Source organism: Ursus americanus, chromosome 16, assembly GCF_024610735.1.
Source record: "Ursus americanus isolate L20-20 chromosome 16, mUrsAme1.1.p, whole genome shotgun sequence".
NCBI classification, from domain to species: Eukaryota; Metazoa; Chordata; class Mammalia; order Carnivora; family Ursidae; genus Ursus; species Ursus americanus.
The window spans coordinates 47827769-47851152 of record NC_142142.1 but is presented as its reverse complement, the minus strand read 5'-3'; the positions used below and the strand labels follow the sequence as shown (position 1 = coordinate 47851152).

Genomic DNA, 23384 nt, shown 5'->3' with positions numbered 1-23384 from the left:
ACCCCACTGAGCCAGGGAAATCCGGAGCAGAGACCTGACGGGGTGGAAGACAGAGCCACATGGCCATCTGGGAGGGAATATTCCAGGCAGAGGGAATGGTCAGAGCGAAGGATGGAGAGAGCAATTCCAGCTCCCAGAGTTTTGGTCACTCCCCCTCTCAGCTCCAGCCTTAGCCTGTCTGAACCAACGTGGAAATGCCAGAAAGATTGGAGGGTGGTGGTGTCACTACCGCCCCTCCTGAGGTCTAGTAGAGCCTGGCTGAGCTGGGCGATGGTGAGCTGCTGTCCAGGCCTAGCACGACGGCTGGGACCTCACTCCTACTGGCTTCTCCACCTCCCAGTACTTCTTGAGTCTGTCCCCTGCTGTCTGTCCCCAAAGCCCATGCTCTAACTGAGGCCCATTTCCCTCTTTCAGCATGACCTCCTTAGAGGCTCCCTCCTCACTTGCTCAGTCTACCCCCCATACTCCCTACCCCTTTGTCAGCATGGGCTTTCTAAGGAGGTCCTACCACCCCGGGCCCACCAGCCCTACACTTAGAATAGAGACCCCTCAAAATCAGGCCCAGCCTGCCATACCTGCTTCTACTCCATGTGACTTGGGGTCTGGTGGTCTGGGACTGCCCAGCATTTCCTCACCGTATCATGCCATTCCGTGCCTCTGTCCGTGCTGTTCCCTCAGCCCAGAATACCCTTCCCCCTAATTCCCGTTTCCAGCTAGAAATGCCTGTGCTCCCTTCAAAGCTCTGTTCAGATGTCACTTCTTCCATGAAGTCTTCCCTAGCCTGACTCCTGCCCTCCTGCCCTCTCCCCGCATTTTGCACACACCTCTGTTGTGGCATTTCTCCCGTTAGAGGGGGTTGCTTCCACCCTACTCCGCTTCTAGAATGAGAGCTCCTCAAAGACTGGGGTTCCTGACACAAAGTAGGAGCTCAGTGATTAGAATTTAAATAAAGGAGTTTTTTCATAGAGTGTAGGGGGATGTCCCTCAAGAGCCACCCAGAGTTTGCGAGGGACGTGGGGACATCGCTGGTTTGTACTTTCTGCCTCTCGGGCTGGACTCGGACAGTGCTCAGAGCTTTGGCATGGACCCACAGGGACACTGAGACGGCAGGGTTGTGTTTCTAGACCGGGGAAGGCAATCTGACTCGGTGTGTGTGTGTGTGTGTGTGTGTGTGTGTGTGTGTGCACGCGCGCACATGTTCGCATATGCACGTGCGTGTTCATGAAGGGTGGTGACAGGGCTCCTCTGTGTCCAGTGACATTTCATAACACGGTAAGCACAATTCAGACGCAGCTCTTGTCCTGTGCGTGTGTGTCTGAGAAGGCTGCTACAAGTCAGTAACTCTCACCAGAAACGATTATCTTAATTTAGTCCCTGGGGACCATTTGTGGGTTATCCTTGGCAAGCGGTAATCGTGAATGACTTATCCCTTAAAACTCCGCACACATCCCTGTCGTCTCCTGCTCCTGTGGGGGTACGCTCGGGGTGTGTGAGTGATGTATTTGCATAGAATTAGCCGTAGCTCTCACTCACTCCCTGGGCACTTCCCCCATGTCAGACCCCAGGTTAAACATTTTGCCTGCATCACCTCTTCCATTCTCCTCACTGCTCCCGCTGCTCCAGACCAGCTCACGGTCCCCACATTCTCCAAAGTGCCGCTGAGCCCCAACCTTTCTGACTTTTTTACCTTTCCACCCATCTCCTCCCGCCAAGATTGGCCTTTCGTGTGTTTACTTTGAACATGTCCGTGAATTTTAAGTTAACTTGAGAGTCGAGACTATGTGGGGAGAAGAATCTCATGAAACTCCCCGGGTAAATTAAAGGTACGCTAGAGTGTTGCCAATCCAGGGTGGGACCCCCGCCACGCCCTTTCCCTAAGGCCATTTCTGCGCTGTTCCCTCAGTCCATGAGAGCCTAATGTTGGAGCCAGATGGGGGTCCCAAAGAAGGGGAAGAGTCCATCCAGGCCCCGCTTACACTCTACTGGGAAGCACACCCTAGAGGGTCACTGGACCCTCTGGCTGTGAGTGCAGTGGGAGTTCTGAGAAGTGAGTTGGCCTCAGAGAAGGTGATGGGATCCCAAGGACGGAGGTGAGTTAGGTTAGGCAGAAGAAGAGGAGGGAGAGCCCTTGGGGCAGAGAGAAACCCTTGAGCCGAGGACAGCGTGTGTGGAAGGCAGAGTCCAGCCCATCTCATTGACACGGCAGTGAACTTGGTCATGAAACAACCACATCCCCTTTGACTCAGAGCTCCCTCTCCCTGACACAAAACCTTCTGCCTTCTTCTCTCCCATTTCACATCCACAGAATCGCTCTCCCATACCACCCCCACATGCCCTCCGTTTGTCTGACTCATCGTCCCCAATCCAGTGTGAGCTCAGCAAACCAGCATTTCAGCGTTTCCCTCTCTTAGGTTCCAGCACAGTTTCCACCATGTTGCTCAGCCCTCCCACCGCATGTCTGTCCCGAGCCCGGCTGTCCTTGCAATCCCTGCTCCCAGCTATTCAGTCAGCCTCCTGAGTTCCCCTGGGCCTTGGCACTCCCTGGACTCATGACTTATTCCCTCCCTGTCCTATCCTCTGAGCAGTTCTTCCAAACCCTTCTGCACACCAAGCCTTCAATCCTGCCCCCAACACAACTCTGGGGGCTGGCACGGATTCCCTTCCATCCCCCCCCCTTCCTCTCTCTATCCACATCTGTCCATGTCTCCACCTCACCTCCAGCTCCATTTCCAGCATCACTCTCACCTTGGCTCTGTCTCCTTCCGTTCGTCCTTGGGACCTTGCTGCACCAGCTAGCACTTCTCCCTTTGCTAATCTCTCCTTCTCCCGGGACTCCTCCCCTCTGCCTACAAATATACCCAGGTCCCTCCCATCCTCCAATGCCATCACCACCCCTTTACCCACGCCCGGCTGCCCCTCCAGCTAGCCTCCCATTTAGGGTATCACAAGTCATGGTGTTGGTCGCCACTGGGGGCGTCCTCCAGCCCGGTGCTTTGCAGATGCGGAGCTGAAGCTGGAGGAGAGACGTGGCCAATAGCCGTCAGGTAGAGAGGCCATCTGCCCACCTTTCTTTATCCCCCAACTTCTCAAAATTCTGGTCCCTTCTCTCGTGCACATCTCATTCGCTCCCCAGTCCTGCCGTCCCCACTGAACCTGCCTCGGAAGGCTCGCCGGCGACACCTGGCCCAGGTGCCCCTTCACAGCCCTGCTTCATCTCTGTGTGGGAATCTCTGTATGCTCCTTCCCCAACCTCCTTCCTCCTCAGCTTTCACGGCCACGTTTTCCTGCTGTTCAGCTTTTCTGACTGCTTCTGCTCTGTCTTCTTCCACGGCTGCTCGTCATCTTCCCACGGTGGAAGATGAGGGTCTTGTCCGACTTCTGTCCTTCCTCAGTGCTTCCCCCTCAATGGCCTCACGTATCCTGTGGCTTCAGCCATCTCCTCCTCCAGAGGCCTCCCAGGCCCTGCCCCAGTCTTGCTCTCACTCCACAGTTTAAGCATTCAGCCAGGCATAGCTGGATAGCCTACCAGCACCCCACATTCGACATGTTCCAAATCCTCTTCCCTTCCAAACCATCCATGTGAGAGATGATGCCATCCCCAGTCATTCACTCAGGATCCACCAGCATGAGCGCTCTTACCCTCTGTGCCCCACACCCCCTCCTGCTGTCCACCCTGAACTTCTCGGTGTCTCTTCCAGCTCCCAGCACTCCAACCAGAGCAAACTATGGCACAGGACTCAGTATCTCACATCCGGAGAGACTCTGCCCTCACCCCCAGATGTTGTCTTATTATTTGATATTTTTAACCCTTAACCCTTGCAAACCCTCCCTGCTTCCCTACTATGCATGTACGAGGAGCATCTACTTTGTCCTGGCTTCCAGGGCCCATCGGACCCTAACTCATCTAATTTATCCTGCACGCAACCTATGCTCCAGCTGAATGGAGGCTCCATTGTCCCCTGTGGGGGGAAGACGCCATGCTCCTTCTCACTCAGGATCATGCCGTGGGTCTTGCTTTCCCCTGCCTATGATGCCCTCCATTCACACCTACTGCATCCGTCTTCCATTGGCTTCTGGAGCCCAGCTTGAATTCTCCCTCCCCCGTCCAACCTTCTCTGGATGTTTCACCAGAGAGCCCCACCCCCTTCCCAGAGTGCTCATGGCTGGACGTGTTCTGCCTTGGGTTGCAGTTGGTCAGTGGGTGTTCCCACCCTGCCCTGCTGTACTGTCGGCAACCTGGCATCTCCTGATGCCTGTGATAGGTCTGCGTGCAGTAGACAAAAGGAAGGGAAAAGAGGAAGGGATGGAATGGGGGTGAGGCTGGATGATGCCCTTAAGGTAGAGAGGCTTTAGGTTGACCCTCTGTGCACTGGGGACCCTTGCGTGTTCCTGGTAAGAGAAGTGCCTCGAGGCCGGGAGGGAAGCTCATTGCCACCTCCAGAGTAGCTCCCCGTCACCTGAGTCACTTCCCTTCCCCCTCCCCCCCCCCAGCCTCTGCCTTGGCACCCCCGTCCCTTGTGGCTGAGACACCAGGGCTAAGATGAGAATGACAGCTGCCCAGTTTTGCTGCAGGAAAACCCGTATTTAATGCTGAAGGGGAACCACCAGGAGATGGAAGGCAACGACCGCTACGAGGGCTTCTGTGTGGACATGCTCAAGGAGCTGGCAGAGATCCTCCGGTTCAACTACAAGATCCGTCTGGTTGGGGATGGCGTGTATGGTGTTCCTGAGGCCAACGGCACCTGGACAGGAATGGTCGGGGAGCTGATCGCGAGGGTAAGGAAAGGGCAGGTGACCTGGACTTGGGGGTGGGCTAGGGAGGGAGATGGAAGGGCATAAGGTCATGTCGTATGCTCATGAACCATCTACGTATTCAGTCAATCGTGCATTTTTCATGTCGTTGTCCATTCGTTGCACAAATCTTTTCTGGGCCGGCACCGAGCCAGGCACTGGTGGTACACAGTGGTGAAGAAGACCACCGTGATCCCTGCCCTGTGGCTCTCCCGGCTCAGCACCTGTCCCAGGTAATGGAGGTGTTGACCAATCAACATGGGTTTGAGGGTTTGCGGTCCGTTTCTGGGTGAGCCTGGTGCTTTTGTGTGTTCTGATTATTTCATTGCTTCGTAGTACCCCCTGGCAGGGCGTGCACAGGCCTGGGAGAGTAGAACACCCTACATCCATTGACTTTGACACTGGACAGTTGCCATCAGGGGAGATACGGTAAAATAACAGGGGGAAAGGAATGGACTGTCAGAGCAGGTGGTCACGGTTACGGTTATCGTGTTACTTCTCATCTTATTGTTTGCTGGTGTTAATGTACTCTTACAGGCTCAGAGCCAAGGTGCACTTGGACAGGCTGTAGATTTCCAGGGTGAATATGGGGACTTGGTTAAAATGCAGGTGAGCATCCTAGAATGTCAGTCATCTGTTCAGTTAGAGCAAGGATATAGAAAGTTCTTCCAGGGGGAAATCTCTTGTTTTCTTGGTACACACTATTAACACCCATAAAAATTAATTAAGTCGTTACTGATTCGCTGTCCATGTTTCTGTAACCAAGTTTTTGTGGTCAGGTCCTGCTGGCGGACAGTCTGTGCAGAGAGCACGGACCTGGGGTCTTAGCGCGACCTTGAACCAAGCCCTCTCCCCCTCTGTACTTTCCAAGGCAGAAGGAGCCCCTGCAGGGCTCCTGCAGCCTCTCCGTGAATGCCAACGTTCAGGGTGCTTTACATACATTATCTCTAATCCTCTTTAAACACACCTTTTAGCTAGTTGTTATCCTCATTTTACAAACAAGCCATCTGAAGCGCCAAGGGCTTGAATGGCTTGTCTGAAGCCGGTTAGGTTAATATGAGACGGGGCTGGGATTTGAACCCGGATCTAACACCAGGGCCCATGTTCTTTCCCACCGCCGCACACCACCGTAGCTGGACTGTGACGTCTCCAAGAAAGGTATCCTTCAGTCCAGGCCCTTCCTGTCTCCTTCCTTTTGATGCTCCCTCCCTCCACAAGTCCCTTCCCTTCAGCCCAGCTTTCTTCTTTTCTTTCCTTCCTTTCTTTTTTTCCCCCCTCTGCCCTTGATGTCTTGAGTTGATATGATTTTAACCCTTCCTATGTACCGCACTTTGGACATGAGACAAATTTTTGCCATCCTAGTCTGCAAGGATAAAAATGTTAGTTGGGCTGTTAAAAAAGCAGTCCTTGGCCGTGCGTCGTGAAACGTCCTATCTGGACAGGAGCATGGGAAGATATTTAAGAGCTGAGGAGGAGGGGTGCTTAGGAAGGGTTGCCTGGCAGGATAGACAGCATTTGCAATGACTCGGCGGGGTACAGAGCGAGACTCGTGCAGGGAACTGTGAACGCTCCAGTGTGAGCTGATTCTGAAGCGAGGCCTTGCTCGCATGGAAAGGCTTGCACACAGAGCACCGATCAATCAACAGAAGGCTGCAGAAGGCCTAGAAGGAGCCCTGGGAGCATCTCACAGGGGCAGGGGGTGGGGGCGAAGATTTCCTCCGAGAGCTGTCTGCTCTCTTTGAGACTGGAGCTAACCCTGCTGACGATGCCCTTGCTTCAGCACAGAAGGATATGCCTCTCCTCTGAGCAGTCCCAGACCCCCTCCTGAAACAGATTTCTGGTTTGCTTCTCACGGTGGAGGTGCAGCCCAGTGGTTAAACCCCAGAAAGCCGAGCTGTCGGGCCTTTTCCTTCTCCTCTTACCGACAAACTTGGTCACCTTGAGCCCGTTTCTTCAGCCCCTTGGGCTGCCTGGTGACAGGTAGGGTGACTTCAGGGATGCCAGAGTTAGTATACAGCCAATCCCCTTATCCGCCCCTTAATGAGCTGTGACACAGGCTGGCAGGGAGAGGAGAGGAGTCTGGGGCTCAAGGACACGCAGTTCCATACCGAATGACTTAGGCAATCAGCCAGGGATCTTAAAATTCACCCCAGGTCGGCTTTCAAGCCAGAACACTGCTGCTTTGGTCTCATCAAGACTTGGCTACATAATATTAATTAATTAATTATAAACCATTAATTCCGTAACTATTTATTGGACACCTTCTGCTATTCCAGGTGCTGGAGATACAGGTGGGGACAAAATGAACACAGATCCTGCCCTCATGAATCTTACCAGTGAGAGACAGATGTTGATGAAGGATCATATTACTGTATAATTTCCAACCATAAGCGTCAGGGGGCGAAGTAGAAGGAGCCGTGAGAATGCAGCCGAGGACAGCGGGATCCAGTCTTGAGAGGCAAGGGGGCAGGGGAGGGAAGGCTTCCCCTGGGAAGCGATGTCGGAGCTGGCATGGGAAGAATAGGAAGAGCATTCCAGCCCAGAGGCTGTCTGAATGCCACTGGGGTTGATCCGAGGCAGGAGTGGGTGATGCTGGCACCCCAGCTTCCCTTAGTTCAGGGCTTTGATGTGTGGGCCAAGATGTTCCCCTCGGTTTACGCTAGTCCTAAAGCCTGGATCCGTCCCGTGTGACCTCCTCCCCAAGTCACACAGGAACATTTCAGAGGCTGGAACAGCAGAGCCTGGAATGTCCCAGCCAGGAGAAACTTCCACGCCCACCACCCCTACATCTGCCGCTTCTACAGGCGGGGAAGCAGAGGCTCAGAGAGGTTAAAGGTCACATAGCTAGTAAGTGGAGAGTCGGCACCGAAGGCCGGTCTCTCTGACTTCAGCGCTCGCGGTCTCAGAGGACGCAGACCCTGATGCTTCAGTTTCAGTTCATCCCCTTCCAGCTGTGTGTTCTTGGGCAAGTTGTTTTCTCCTTTCCATCCCTTCCCCAAGCCTTCAGTGTTCATTTGGAAGGGGTTTTTTGTTTTTTTTTTTTAAGAATTTAAAATAACATACCACAGAGGATTTGACACACGGGAAGCGTGTGTTGTCTGAAGCCAGGGCTCCCTAGAAAACTGAGCCTGAGGGAGAAGCTCCCAGGCTAAGTCGGGGAGTGCTGTTCCAAGGCCACAGGAGTGAGGGAGAAGGAAGGGGGGTGACAGGTCAGGAGGACGGGTACATCCGAGGGAGTGCGTCCCTGTGCCAGCCACAGCTCTGCACCAAGCACAGCTGAGGGTTCGCTCTTCAGAGAGACCCAGGGAACGGCTGCCTCACCAAGCAGCCCGCAGCGACGGGGACGAGAAGGTATGCGCCGAGTCTCCTTTCTCCCTGGCTGAGGGTCACCCCATGGAGTGTCACCAAACCCATGCTTCCAGGTTGTGCCCCAGAACTCTGTGGCTGCCTTCAAAGAAGTCAGATCCTGAGGTAACAGTGACAGCACCCCTCGTGCAAGCCACAGTGGGTGGGTGTGAGCCGCTGACCCACCTCCCTGCCCTGCGGCCTTGCGGGCGGCCTGGTTCCCGGGAGGCCCCGAGTACTCCTGCAACTCAGCAGCCCCAGGAGGCCTCGGGGCTGGAGGCTGGAGGCTGGGGGTGAGGTGAGGCAACGGTCAGGAGGAGCCGACAGTGGGCCACGCCAGCCAGGACGGTGGAGTGCCATGATGGCGGGGCCCCAGCTACCAAGGCGGTGACAGAATGTGCCCTGGATTGTGAGGATGCAGCTGCTGTCAGGCCACCTGCCCGGGGGCCACGGGTAACACTGAGCAGGAGTCCTTGTGGCTGGGGGAGCCTGGAGTTGAGCATTAGCTGGTTTGGAGCAAGAGTGAACCATGGGGCTTGAACGCACGATCCTGAGATCAAGAGTCACACACTCTACCAACTGAGCCAGCCAGGCGCCCCTCAGGACTGATGATTATTAGGCTCCTTGAGGTATACCAGGTGTCTCAGGGCCCCCTTCTTGTTCAAGGAGAATGCCTTCCCCCGTACAAAAAATGAAACTAAGCCAGTCACCTGTTGACAGCCGAGAGTGAAAACGATTGTTCACAGCATCACACCGGAGTAAGCCTGAGATTTCTTCATGGAGGTGTAGCGGTCCTGGGCCAATGTCTTTGTGCCAGGGCTCAGGGCTCGTCCTGCAGGCATGTGCGGCTCTGGGGAGAGAGAGTGTACAAAGGGGAAGGCACCCAGGGAAGGTGTGTGTGTACAGGGCTGCCCACCAGCTTCCCCTGCACAATCGGCCAGGCGAGTGCCACTAGAACTGCAGCAGGAGAGAAGAAGGCTGGATATAAAGGGGGACCACACCCCACACATAGGGGGCTGGTACCTGGCTAAGGAATCTCTTCCTTTGGAGAGTTTGAAGAACACAGCAGCTTCCTGCACGTGTGAGTGATATGGAGAGAAGTGCAGAGGCGTGGGCCATCTCTGGTGGGTGTTCTAGAGCCTCCGAGTTCATGTCCATTATCGCCTGCTTACCCAAGGCCCTTGGGCTCGGACACATGGCGTATTAGCTGCAGAAGAGCGTTCGAGCATGTTTACTGCATCTGTTCGGAAATCATCAGGGTATGTCTCTTGGCACAAATCCCATGACAAGTGGGAGTGTGGTTGGAGTGACAAGTGGATTCACATCAACTGGACTAGGTGGATGGCCTCTCACCCCGGTGCACTGTTTGAGCAGCAGAGATGAGAAGGATGACTACTTGGGGAGGCTGTCAGGTTTGGATTCATTTTGCCTGAGCCAGAGCCTTCCCTGCTGAGCCTGCAGCAGGCCTGTCCACAGTGATGGCGTGTGTTGGTGGAGGTGTACTTGGCAGAGAGGAGGGGATGGACTAGAATAGTGTGAAGCAGGAGGTACCCCAGGGACAGTCTCAGGGGTCTTCCTGCATCACTCCAATAAATTTATTTAGAGTTTTCATTGAAATTGTTTGAGGCATTCAAATACAAAGAGGAATGAGATGGGCCCCAGGTCACTCTTTGATGGAGACAATTGGCTCAAAGCATGATGAGAAAGACAGTGTTGGGAAAAAGCAGGGTATGGGGAGAGGGCTGGGAGACGGGCTCCTAATTCTGCTGGTGACATCTAGGAGAGATGCCTGTGGGAGGTGATGCTTGACCAGAATCTTTAAAGATGAAGATGTTGTCCAGGCATGGAGGGGCATGGAGAGAGGAGAGCATGCCAGAAGGAAGGAGCATGAGATCCTAGGTCATAATGGATGTACTGTTTCATAATCTGTTGAAAACTGTTTAAAAGATCAATCATCAGGACTCAGGGACTAAATGAGTGTGGACCATGCAAGAGAGGGAATACAGTAAGACAACTCCCAGATTTCTAATCTGGACATTGGGCTGGATGATAGTACCAGTCATTAGGGTGGAAAATTCAAGAGAACATCAGGTGTGGGAGGAAAAGGGAGGATGAATTTCGCTTTGGAACTGGGAACGTTGGCATGCCTTTTGGACATCCGGGTAGAGGTGTACAGCAGACAGTTGACTACCATGGGTCACACTGAGGCTGTAGCTTCCAGAGTGCCCCGTGAATAGGAGGTAGCTGCTGAAGCCTCGAGCGAGGAGGAATCACCCAGGAGAAAAACACATGCTCAAGAGGCTGCTGAAGGCCATGGAAAGAGAATGGATAAAGAAGTTTGCAGCCTTCGAAAGGAAGTACAGAAGAGCATCCCTCAGATTTAGCAATACGGAAGTCACTGGCAAGAGCAGTCTCCGTGGGTGGCTGGACTGAGAGCAGGTGGCTGCGGTCAATGCTGGTGGAATGATCTTTAAAGAAGCCTAGATTGGTGGGAAAGCAGGATGAGTGGTTGTCGCTAGAGGGAGCTGTGGAGCAGTGGGGGGTGGGCTCTTGTGTAAAATGAACTCACTATGCTCAGAGTTCAGAACTGAGAATAAGGCCTGGGATGGAACATGGAGTGGGGTTTTGGAGTCCTTGCGGAGACTGGAGAACTTCTTCCAGCGGCATCGGGTAGCTGGGAAGCAGTGCTGGCAGGGGCGTCTCTGTCCAGGGTGCTGTCTCAGTAATGCTTTACATTTGTGCAGTGATTGCAAGTCTGAAACCACTTGCACGAGCATTCACACCTTGCCTTTCACCACAGCTCTGTGAAGTAGGTATTACTATCCCCATTTTATAGATAAGCAACCTGAGGCTTAGAAGTACAGTGTCGCACAGCCAGCGAGTGGCGGGACAGGGTCAGGCTTCGGCATGGAGTCCTAGTAGTCCACTGTGGCACACAACCCCGCCCCGTGGGGATGACAGCCTCGTGTCCCTGCAGCCACAACTGGCATTCACTTCGGGGATATCCTTCTAGGCAGAGGACTTGGAGGGGGCCCGGGACTTGGTACCCAGATCTGGCTCTAGCCCATGAAGGGATTGCACTTTGTCCAGAAAGCGAAAGAGCTGGGCAGATGACCTCCAGGCCTCCTTCCTCTCTCACCCAGTGTGGGGGAGGCATTCTTATCGGTGAAGCCCAGAGCACTGGTATCTGGGAAGGGGAGAGACTGCATTTCATATCCCCAGGACCCAGCTCAAAAACACATTCAGGAAGAGAAAGAGTCCCCCTCTAGCTTCAAAGTTCAGAACCAGCCACCCTGTTGGCATTCAACACCATGTTGGCAGAATGGCACACTTAGGTTCGAAGAGAGAAGGGCTTTGGAAGGCTTAGAATCAAGGCTCATAAGCCTTTGACATCAAATAGCTCTTACCAGGGACATCTTGATGAATTAAGTGTAAATGCAGCTGAAAGGCCTCATTCCATTTCCCCTGCTGGGCCCCTTTGAGAAGGGATTGGAGTGAGTTTGCCAGAGACCTGGTGGGGTGGGCCACGCGTGGCCTCGATCCACTGGGAAGGTTGTCCAGAGACATTTTGCTGAACTAAAAAAATTCCGCAGCAAGTCCCCTGGGATTACTTTTCACCATGAAGCCAGAGACTATTTTAACTGCAAATAGGTCATAGAATTCTATTCTTTAAAAGAAAGAGACCGATCCAGGGGCTAAAACTGAGTGTTCAACTCTTCCCCATCCCCCCCACACAACGGCCATGCTCAGAGAGAATTTTACTCTCTCTTCCCCATGAAGGCCTGGTTCTGAATTTACTCAAATCAGGAAGAGATGGACTTCAGTAATCATTCATTGACTCATTGATTGATTGATTCATTCTTTCACCAAAGTGCCCACTCTCTGACAAGCACTATTTGGATGTGAACAGTTGCCAGTAAGGAGTCCAGCATCTACTCTAAGAGGCAGACAGGTAAAGCAAGAATGACGGTACAGGGTGATACATGCTATATTAATAGCGGTGGTAATCATAACGGCGGACGTTTATTGTTTCCTATGAGCCAGGCACTGTTCTAAGCACTTGGCTGTATTAGCTCATTTAGTCCTCACAACAACCAAATGTTGCAGATGAGGAAACTGAGTCACAAGGCAGCTAAGGAACCTGTTCAAGGTCAGGTGGGTAGTGAGTGGCAGGGGCAGGTCTGGTAGAAGTATGGGCAGGTGTGAGCAGGGAAGGGCTCACCAAGGAAAGGATGTAGTGAGGATGGAGAAGGATCATCTTGGTAGAAAAGAATATTTAGATGCAGTAAAGGCCGAGAGACAGACCGAGCAGTGTGAGTGGTTCTGTGTGGCTGGAGTCAGACATGGGAAGGAGCAGAGGAGAGTAGGGCTGTAGGCAGTGGGGCCAGTTGTGATCGGATTTATGTGTTTGGATATTGAAGCTGTGTCCAGAAGACTCATGGGGAGCTGTCGAAGAGCAAGGTGGTCTGTTTTGTTCAAAGAAGGGAGTGACATCATTGGGTTTGGCTCCTGAAGTCCTCTGGCAGGAGAGAGGGGAATGGATTCGACGTGGGAAGACCAGATGTGGGCATACTCATTAGGCAACTGCCCTGTCATCCAGGTGGATGAGATAGGGCCCGAATCAAGGCCATCAAGGCTATCAAGGCCATGGTGGGGACGATGTGCAGGAAAAGATGGCAACATATGGGGATTTCAGCATGTCATTCTAGGACCTGTGGAGTGGAGTGGGCTTTCCTTCCTGTAGGCCTCTAAGGGTGGGTTCGGATACCTGTGTCTCAGGGGACAAGGGATGGCTGTTTGACTCTGGAGAAGGTCCTTTCTGGAAGAGCACTGTGAGGGAGGCATGTCTTGTAGCCAGGCTCCAGAATCCTGGGAAGGGAGGAGATCCATCTTGTCTGGCTCATTATTCACAGACCATTGTCCTTGAGAAGAAAAGGGCCAGAGCCCTGGACCGCATGTTGGGCCACAGCCGCCTCCGCCCTCCCTCTCAGCAGTCCCTGCCTTTATACCACTCTGTCTCATTTCCAGTTCTCAAAGCTGCATTTCTGCCACGCGCCTCCTTTTACCTACCTGATAAAAAGCCAATAAAGCGGTTTTGAGACTGCAGCCACACTCCCGTCCTTCAGAGATGACTGTATCGGTGGCCACCAATGCAGCGGGGCTCTCCTGTCTACCTTCATGACTGCTTCCCTCTCCCCATTCAGGAAAGCCCTGCATGCACCCCACAAGACGGGGGCTGCAGAGCCACAGGCTGAGATCAGGGTGAGCCCCCAGAATCAGCAGAGGGTTCTGCTAGGACCTTCAGATTTTCTCCTTCCTCTCGCTCCCCTTGGCTGTGTGTGTCTCCTCTGCTCCAGACCCTTGGTCACATCTCTGCCTAGTTCAAAGCTGAGCCCCCAGAAGAGAAAGGGAGGAGGAGTGTCTAGGGCCAGACACTATATAGGAGCTCCTCTCACTGCACTGCAAGGGGCACGTGAGAACTGGTGACTGGAGCAGGGCATGACTTTGGCCGAGTCTACCTGTCCTGTGTCTGCTTGCTGGAATAATGGGGAGGAAGGAATAGGCTGCGCCAGGAGAATGGCAGTAAGGGAGACGGCTCAGTGGCTGGCTGGAGAGGGACACTTGGCTGACGCTTATGTCCTCAACCCCCTTATCCTGGGGGTGGGTGTTATTGTAACTGCTTCCTATTTATAGACTAAGAACACACAGCCCCAGAGAGGCCAACACCTGGGAGTGTTAGGATTTGAAACCAGGTCCCTTCTCTTTAGGAGTTCTCCAGCTAGAAAGGCAGGCAGATGAGCAGAAATTATTTTAACACGAGGTTGTATGGGATAAGTCCTAAATTAGAAATACAAGCTACATCGCACTTGAATAGCAGCGTGGGAGGCAGGAATTCCTTCTGGATGGAGGCTGCTGGGATGGATTCTTAGTGGAAGGAAGACTAGCAGCTCCTTGAGGGCGTGCACAATATCTCACTCATCTTGACATCCTTGTGCACTTAGCACAGTACCTGGAACACAGCAAAGCATTAAGAAACAGTTCCTTCGAATCCTACAGAACAAGGCACCATGTACTACGTATCCCTTGCGTAAACTTAGGGAGATCATCCCTACGGGGGTTAATGGCAACCCAGCCGTCAACCCAAGGCTTAGAAAACCAGGCTATCGGTTGAATAGTCTGGATCAGCAGAAGGTAATTTAACACCTCCTATGTGTCATGCACAGTGCTAGGGGTTGGGGGTCAAAGGGCAGATCAGATTTGGTTCCGTCTTTGAAAGGTTACAGTCTAGGTGGTGTGGAAGTAAGGGGAGTACGGGCTCATCAAAGAAATGTTTGCTCCAATGTGGCCACGAGAGATGTGAGTACATGGCTAGGGGAGCCCCGAGCCGGGCAAGACCAAGTAATGACATTGTACGTCTGCTGTGAAGATGAACAGCGTAAATCCTTCTGTCTCCTAAAGCAGTCCTCTAGAACACGGGGGCCAGAAAAAGTCAGCCCAGTTTCAGGAAAGACCTCAGGGCTCCGTCTCCTCATCCTTAGATCCCTGTGGTCGTTCTTTTCCACGGCAAGAGTGGAGGTGGGCATCTCAGGGAGGGTGGCGTTCGTCCGTGTTCATGGCTACCTCAGCCGGCTTCCGACTGGGAACTTCTCCAAACCCCATGGGTGTCTAGAAGCAGCCTGGAAAGTTGTCAGAAGGCTCACTCCTTGGGAATTATTTCCGCCTTCCCCACAGAGTACCAGCTGTTAAGGGGAGTGAGGGGTCTGCACAAGAAATGGAAATGTATTAATTAAGGCATCTCTAAAAGCCTTCCAAGAGATTGGCTTGCCGTTCAACAGAAGAGACAGGCAGTAGGGAATTGATTTGGGGCAGGGGTGGGGAAGAAAGCTATAGAAAATGGTATCTTAATATCTTCTGAGAGTCCTCTGGTCCTGATTGCCCACCCCACATGGCAGAGGTGAGATGTTATCTGCAGGCTCGTCCATGCTCTGGGCTCTAAGAGAGCTTTCAAGAACTCTAGGTCAGCATCAGGCACTTAACCTCTGTCTCGGTCCCCAAAGCACATTCTCATTCACCACCCGATTTTAGTAATTCAGCTCCTCATTATTCTTCAAGCCCAAGTCTCTCATGTGGCTGACCTTGGTCCTTGGGCTCCCCTTTTCCCCAGGAGTAAGGAGCCTTTAGCTGAACCTGAGGCCAGGGCCCTACTCACCCTGCTGATAATATTCCCATCCTCAGCCAGTATTACCTGCCCCCGGATACGTTGATTCAACATCAGTTATGGCTTCAGGTTGGTAAAACACGGTTCTTACTGTCACTGAACTCACATGCTATATACACAGAACTTCCAAATACAGCCGTACAGGTTGTATATTGTACAAGGAGTGAATGGGGCCTGAAACCTAGCCCTCACGCTGCTCACCAGGCCTGTGCTCTGGTGTGGGCCTGTATCTACCTGTAGATTCTCTTCCTACGGAGAGATGCCTTTTGTTGGCCAAACCACGTGCCCACTAAACCTACTGGGAGGATCCATTTTTATAAGTCATACCATGGCCCCAACAGCACTGGGAATGAGGCCCGGTGTATAAAAATAATGAGACCATACATGTGATGTATGCAAAATAGAATGATACAAAACTTTATGGGAACACGGAGAATGAGGGAAACAATTCGCCCCCAGGAAGCCAGGCGGGATTTTGGAGCAGAGCTAACGATAATAATAGCTATTGTTTACTGACTGTCTACTCCTTGCCAGGCATTTGCCATCCATCAGCTCCTCTCCAACAACAATCTGAAAAGATATATTATTATTCACATTTTATAATGAAGACGCTGAGGTTGGCCTCAGCGTAGCAGAGAGGCTAATTCAAGGTCACGCAGCTAAAAAGGGATTGATCTGGAATTCAAAGCCAAGGCTGTCTGACATCAAAGTCCACAGTCATTCTAACTCACTATGATGCCTGAAAGGGAGGCACAGTCAAGTTGAACCTTGATGGACAAGTAGAAATTTGACAAGCACCAGGGGGGAAAGGGTTGCAGGCAGGGAACTGTGGGGGCAGACACGGAGTCTGAAATACTTGACAGCTCTAAGGAACATGAGTCGTGCGCTCTAGGCTCCTCCTGGGCTCAGGGGAGGTCAGTAGCATGATGCTGGTGATGACGGAAAGGCACGTTTAGGCAAAGTTGTGCAGGTCACCGTGAGGAGTTGGGGCTCTGTTTTAAAGGCAGTAGGGAGATGCTGGAGTTCTGTAAGCAGAGGAGTGACACGATTGGATCCTTGGTGTAGAAGTAGGCTCTGGAGCAGTGGTCCTCAAACTGTGGTCCTTGAACCAACAGCAGCAACATTACCCAGGACTTGCCCAAAATCCAAGTTCAGGGGCCCCATCCACACCTACTGAATCATGAACTCTGGAGTGGGGCCCAGCAGTTTGCCCCCGAACGGGCTTTTCAGGCGATTGTGATGCACGTTCAAGTTCGAAAGCCCTGGTTGGTGCCCGCGCATCTCCAGTTGGGGAACCGCTACTGTCCGTGCTTCTCCACTTTGAGAACCGCCCGTGCCCATGCAGCTCAGTAGATGGATGGCGTGGGGAGGCCCTGGAAGCCACGAGGCCAGTGCAGAGTCTACTGAATAATTCAAACGTGAATGATGGTAGCAGCGCAGAGAGTCGAGTCGTGGTAATGGATGAAGCAAGCATTGCAGAAGTGAAATGGTTATTGAACGGGGAGAGAGCAGGGAAGGGAGGGTGAGGGCAGACTCCAGGCTGACTCGTGCTCTCTGTTTTGGATGACAGGTGGCTGGTAAAGTCATGAACTGAGAAATAGTACAAGGAAAAAGAGTCGCTTTAGGTGGTAGAAATGTACGTGACATGAGTCTGAGGGCGAGAAGGACAGGAAGTCGTGGGGAGAGGCCAGCGGGAGGGCAGGGCTGGGCCTGCTCTGCAGTTGGGAGTCATCGGGACACACGCGGTGGAGAAATGGAAGGACTGACTGTGCTCACCCCTGTCCTCACACCTCTTTCCCGCCCCACAGGCCACCCGTGCAGATCCCTGCCCTGCCAGATGGGATCTGTGAGGGCAAGTCCCCTGACATTCCTGACCCCCGTGTGTTCATCCTCAAAATGGAAATCCTAGCAGCCACCTCTGGGTTAGTGTGGCGAATCAATGAACTAGTCTCGGCAGTGCGCCTGGCGTGTGGTGACTCTCGGAGTGTGAGCCCTCTCTCTCCTGTCCCTGGCGTCTCTTACCCATCTCTCCACAGGAGGCTATGCTGGCACTTCCTCTCTGGACCTAAAGCTCATGTCCTCAGCCACCCCACCGTCCATCGCTGCCCCTCCCACACACATGCAGGCCTGTCCACCTGCTCCCTGCAATGTACACAGCCTGGGCCGGGCTCTTCCCTCTCCCAGGCTGGCCTGGGTGGAGTCCTTTAGCCACAGCATGCCTGGACTCTATAGAAGCTTACCAGCTCAACACAGAGTGAGCCGCCCGTGTCCAGTCCTGCTGCTATAGTGGGGAGTTCCGGCAGCCTTCCAGAGGTTCTGTGCAGTGGTGGTGGCCTGCCGTGCTGTTCTGAACCCCCTCTTTTCTTACCCTCTGTGGGAAAGGGGGCACAAGGAGCAGAAATTCCCTCCAGAGGGAGGGCTCTCTGGGCCTTCTCTTGGGGAAGGAGGCACCTCTGTTAGGTGACAACGGGCTGGTAAGTCCATTTGTCCTCTTGGGCTTGAACCTTAAATTAGTGGCTGAATCTTCTTAGGCTACCGTTTGCTCACCTATTAAATGGGCATATCCATTTCCCCCGCGCTCTGCCTTGCATCCGCCACAATTTCACCAATATGCCTGGGATCTGAAGGACTAAGGCAGAGCCCAGAAGGCCCTGCGTGCCCCATCACTTGGTTCTCACTCTCTGTGCTGCACCCCTACTGGCCTTGTCTTGGTTCTTTGGACACAACATGCTTCACTCCAGCATATGGCCCATACATTTGCTCTTCATTCTTTTTTTTTTTTTATATTTTATTTATTTGAGAGAGAATGAGCAGTGGGGAAGGGCAGAGGGAGAGAGAGAGAGAGAGAGAGAGAGAGAAGCAGATTCCCCACCAACCAGGAAGCCTGATGTGGGGCTTGGTCCCAGGAGCCAGATATCATGACCTGAGTCAAAGGCAGACTCTTAACTGACTGAGCCACCCAGGCACCCCTATTTGCTCTTCATTCTATTGAAAGTCTGTCTTCCCCAGGTCTCCAGTATGCTGTTTCCCTCTCATTATCTAGGTCTAAGCCAGGTGGCACCTCCTCCCAGAAGCATTCTTTCTCTGCCACCCTAAGGGACCTCCATCCTTTCTCTTAGTCACGCTCTACCACGTTATTTTGTTGCATTATCTTCAGTGAAATTATCATCATCTAAAGTCATCTTGCTTATTATGAGGCTATTTGATTCTCACGTATCTTCCTTCACTAGAATGTAAGTTCTCAGAGATCAGGAACTACATCTGTCTTGCTCATCTGCATAGTGGTAGCACCTGGAATGGGCCCAGAATACAATAGCACTTGGTAATTACGAGATGGATGGATGGATGGATGGATGGATGGATGGATGGATGGATGGATGGATGGCTGGCTGGGCTGGGTGGGTGGATGGATGGATGGGTAGATGGGTAAGTGGACAGATGGATGGATGGACAGACGGATGGATGGATGGACGGACGGACGGGTAGATGGGTAGGTGGACAGATGGTTGGATGGATGGGTAGATGGATGGACGGACAGGTGTTCAGATGGATGGGATGTTATGAAGGCAAAAGAACTAAGCATTACAGCCTCTGACCCCAAAGAAGTTAGAGCCTGGACAGAAGATTTTCAGATGACCCCTTTGACTAGTAATAGGAAAAGCACACCAGTGGCCTAGGTCTGCTGCTGCATTCAGCAGGTTGGGGCTGTAGGAGTTGATGTCTTCTCTGGGGCTGCCCTTTCACAGCAGCTCTGGGGCCTGCATAAGCTTCCTATAAATCTCTGCCTCCCCTTCCCGGGCTCTGCGTTCCCCAGCTCCCCACAGCTGGGCCTCCAGCTCACCCCACTGGACACCCAACCCCCACCCGACTTGCCAGGCCAGTATTGTCTTGAGAAAGAAGAGCTTAAGCAACCTCACCCCTCTGTCTTCTCCCCATGAGGTGGGAATGTCTGCTGTTAGCCATCTGGCTTTAAAAATGACCCCGGGTCTCCTGATTTGTTCCCTGAGTCACATCTCTACCACTGTCCACTCTTTAAGCTCCAGTTGGCCTAACTGGGTATCTGCTCAGCCCCCACCACACACACATTTATCTTCCAACTGCCTTTGTCCTGTTGTACTTGCTGGCTTTGTTTCCTGAGTCTGTGTGTCGAGGGGTGACAGCAGCCTAAACAGCATGGACCAGGCTCCAGGATCACCCGCCTGGACTTCTGAGTCACCTCACCTGAGACTCATGTGCTGCGCTCCGGCCCTTCTGGCTCCCGATGCTGACCTTCTGCCTGTCCCATGGCTGGAAATTGCTCTAAAGATAACCCTGGGCCTGTTCGTTGAGCAGTTACTATGTACCAGAGACAGTGCTAATAACTGCTTTCCAAAGATTACCTCATTGATTCTTTATAATAATATTTTTTATTATATTATGTTAGTCACCATACAGTACATCCCCGGTTTCCGATGTAAAGTTCGATGATTCATTAGTTGCATATAACACCCAGTGCACCATGCAATACGTGCCCTCCTTACTACCCATCACCGGTCTATCCCATTCCCCCACCCCCCTCCCCTCTGAGGCCCTCAGTTTGTTTCTCAGAGTCCATAGTCTCTCATGCTTCATTCCCCCTTCTGATTACCCCCCTTTCTTTATCCCTTTCTTCCCCTACTGATCATCCTAGTTCTTAAGTTCCATAGATGAGAGAAATCATATGATAATTGTCTTTCTCTGCTTGACTTATTTCACTTAGCATTATCTCCTCCAGTGCCGTCCATGTTGCAGCAAATGTTGAGAACTCGTTCTTTCTGATGGCTGAGTAATATTCCATTGTATATATGGATCACAACTTCTTAATCCAGTCATCTGTTGAAGGGCGTCTTGGCTCCTTCCACGATTTAGCTATTGTGGACAATGCTGCTATGAACATTGGGGTGCATATGGCCCTTCTCTTCACTACGTCTGTATCTTTGGGGTAAATACCCAGTAGTGCAATGGCTGGATCATAGGGTAGCTCAATTTTTAACTTTTTAAGGGACCTCCACACTGTTTTCCAGAGCGGCTGTACCAACTTGCATTCCCACCAACAATGTAGGAGGGATCCCCTTTCTCCATATCCTCTCCAACAATTGTTTGCGGCCATACCACCCTGAACGCGCCCGATCTCATCTCATTGATTCTTTAAAGAACCTTACCAGGTAAAGTTTTATTACCCCCGGTTTGTAGATCAGCAAACAGGCTCTGAGGCTGACTCGTCCAAGGTCACATGGCTGTGAAGGGGCAGAATCAGGCTCCAAGCTCAGATGGGTCCACGTTGTGTTCTTTCATTCCTGTGCAGAGCTGCCCCGGGCACACGCCAGGCTTGGCTTACCCAGCGGCACCTCAGTCGTCAGCTCCTGCGCCGTGGCTCCCTGCGCTGCCCCAGCAGGCCCTGCTCATGTCTCGTCTTCCTGTGAGTAAATAGGCCTGCTTCAGAGACTCCAAATGTGACAGCTCCGTCTGTCCTCTGGCCATCCCTCACTCACAGAAATGAATTTGCACCAGAAGGTCTTGTGGTGTTCAGTGTGCTCGTTGCCGTGGCTTGGCCTCCCCGTCTCACAGTTCCTGGCCGGCGTCATGATATGCTTTGAGGGGCTTATTCGCAGACTATTTTTCTTGCCATCCTAGAGCTTGTCAGGAGCAACTGACACCCCGCCATTTGTCAGCATGAGAACGAGGCCTGTCTTGATCGTGCCAATGGCAGCGTTGGCAGCGATGGAAGAAGCCGCGAGCCCTGTTTTGCTCCACCCTTTCCAGAACCCGTGGAATTATTTCTCATCTTCTGCAGCCCTCAGATATGCTCCCCTGCTTGGTGACAAGCTCCTGCTCCAGCTGTGTCTACATTTGCAATTTAGGCAGCAAAACAAAGGCCTCCATCTTTTTAAAATGGCAGCATGGGGTCCAGTCAGTGAATTTGGACTGCTCAGAAAGACAGTGTTGACTCTTGCCAAATGGATCCTTTACCCAAATCCAGGAGACTCCCGGTGCAGACCTGCCACGTCCCGGGTGACAGTGGAAAGGGGGACTGGGGCCCTAGCTGGCAGCCGGGGAGTGGTGAACAGTGGGGCACAGGTGGGAGGTCTAAACAGAGGAGATGGGGTCAGGAGGTCCAGCAAATGTGTCTGTTGGTGTCATCCTGGCCGGAAGTGAAGAGGAGTCAGTCGGAGCACATCAGGTGGAAGGGTTCAGACTTCTGAAACCCCCACCAGGCAGGATGGTGCGACCCAAAGCAGAGGCCAGGTCCTAGAGGCTTCAAAGGGAGTAGGCAGAGGACGGAAGCTGGATGCTAGAATCAGCAACAGCATTAACAATGGCAGTGAGCATTTCCGGAGCACTGAGCTTTGACTCTGCACCAGGCCTTGTACCTTAGCTCATTTAATCCTCAACCCTGTGAAATAGAAGCCGTTACCCTTCCTACTTTGCTCATGAGAAAACAAGTTCAGAGAGGCTAAGTGAGTTGCCCAAGGTCACACAGCTATCACAGGCAGACTTACACCCAGGGCCTTCTGTTATAAAACAGGATGAGAGCATCACTGTTGAATCTGTGACAGACTGGTCTCCCTCTCCTCTGGGTTTCAAGACCCACCTTGAGTGGGGGCTGCCCAGTGCTGGAGGGTGATGGCAGCTCCCAGCAGGGAGGCCAGGCTTCCCAGGGCTTGGCCTGGTGTTCAGTGGACAAAGAGTTGGCCCCTCCCAAAGTTTCATAGTCTGTTCAGTTGTTTGGACCAGATGAGGGATCTAGACTTTTCTGCATCCAGATGCAAATGCAAATCTAATTAAAGCATCCAGCTGTTCCTTTCCGTCCTTCTTGAATTAGAAGTCAGCCAGATGTTTACGCAGAGATGCACGGTAGATGCGCCGTGCCTGAGCTTACCTGGCTTGGGTGTGTGAAATCCCCAGGCTGTGGCACATTTAATGCAGCCGCGGTAGCCCCCTGTGTATCTTCTGGGCTTTTCCATCCCAAGGAGTCATCAAGGTGCTCTGTGTCAGGCGTGAAGGTAGCCATTCTTTCTTCTGCTTGGGCAAATTAGTTAACTCTTTAAAACACATTTAGATTTAAATATACATATAGAAAAGTACATAAATTTTAAGTGTCAGCTTGACAAATTGTCTCAAAAGGGATACACGTGTGTGATCACTATCCAGATCAAGAGATAACACCATTACTAGCACCCCGAAGGCCCCTCGTCCCTGCCCTGCCAACATGCCTCCTCTTTCTCTCCACACCCCCCTCCTGTCCAAAGGTAGCCATTATCCCCCCATTTTTTTTCTTTTTAATTTTTTATCTAAATTGAATTAGCCACCGATAGTACATCATTAGTTTCAGATGTAGTGTTGAATAATTTATCATTTGCATATAACACCCAGTGCTCATCACATCACGTACCCTGCTTAATGCCCATCACCCAGTTACCCCATCCCCCCCCCCACCTCCCCTAGCCCCGATTTAATACCACGTAACGCTGCTGAGCCTCATTCCCCAGGCTCCAAATTGACTGCTGCTGACCTGGCAGGTATTTTGGAGCCGAGACTACAGGGATCCCTGAGAAAATGCACTGCTGCCTTTTGCAAGGGTTTTGACTTGTGCATACACTGACAAGAGTTGAGAAGAAGGCTGGGTGCTCTCCACAGCCTGAATCTGGTTGGTCAGATCATTGCTTACCCTCCCTGGTGCCACTGAGTAGCTCAGGGGCCAGTGTGAGGCAGGGCTGGGACCTCAATCCTTGTCCAGCAGGACCGTGAGGGGTGAGCAGAGCCGTGGAGGGAACTCGTTGGCTTGGAGCAGAGAGGGAGCAGAGGGGAAGCCCCTGGAAGTTCAGCAATGCTTCCAACAACTGGTGGTAGTTGTTTTCATCCCACAAAAACCATCCTAATAACAGAGCTGGTGAGTGACACCGGTTTTCATTACAAGGCTGACAGATGGGAAGGGAAATGAGAGCAAGACAGCCCTGTGGGCTAGTGATACTGTCAGATTCCTCCAGTGGCGGAAGCCACTTGCCTGAGC

General features: G+C 52.4%; 1 protein-coding gene across 2 annotated transcripts in view; it reads left to right on the top strand.

Annotated features, from left to right (window-relative positions):
* Nucleotides 1-23384, top strand: part of GRIK4 (glutamate ionotropic receptor kainate type subunit 4) — a 418395-nt gene that overhangs the window by 339955 nt on the left and 55056 nt on the right. For both annotated transcript variants that reach the window (XM_045797991.2, XM_087868360.1), the window contains one exon: nucleotides 4573-4776. In XM_045797991.2, the coding sequence (XP_045653947.2) occupies nucleotides 4573-4776 (204 nt within the window). The remainder of the gene's footprint in view (nucleotides 1-4572; nucleotides 4777-23384) is intronic.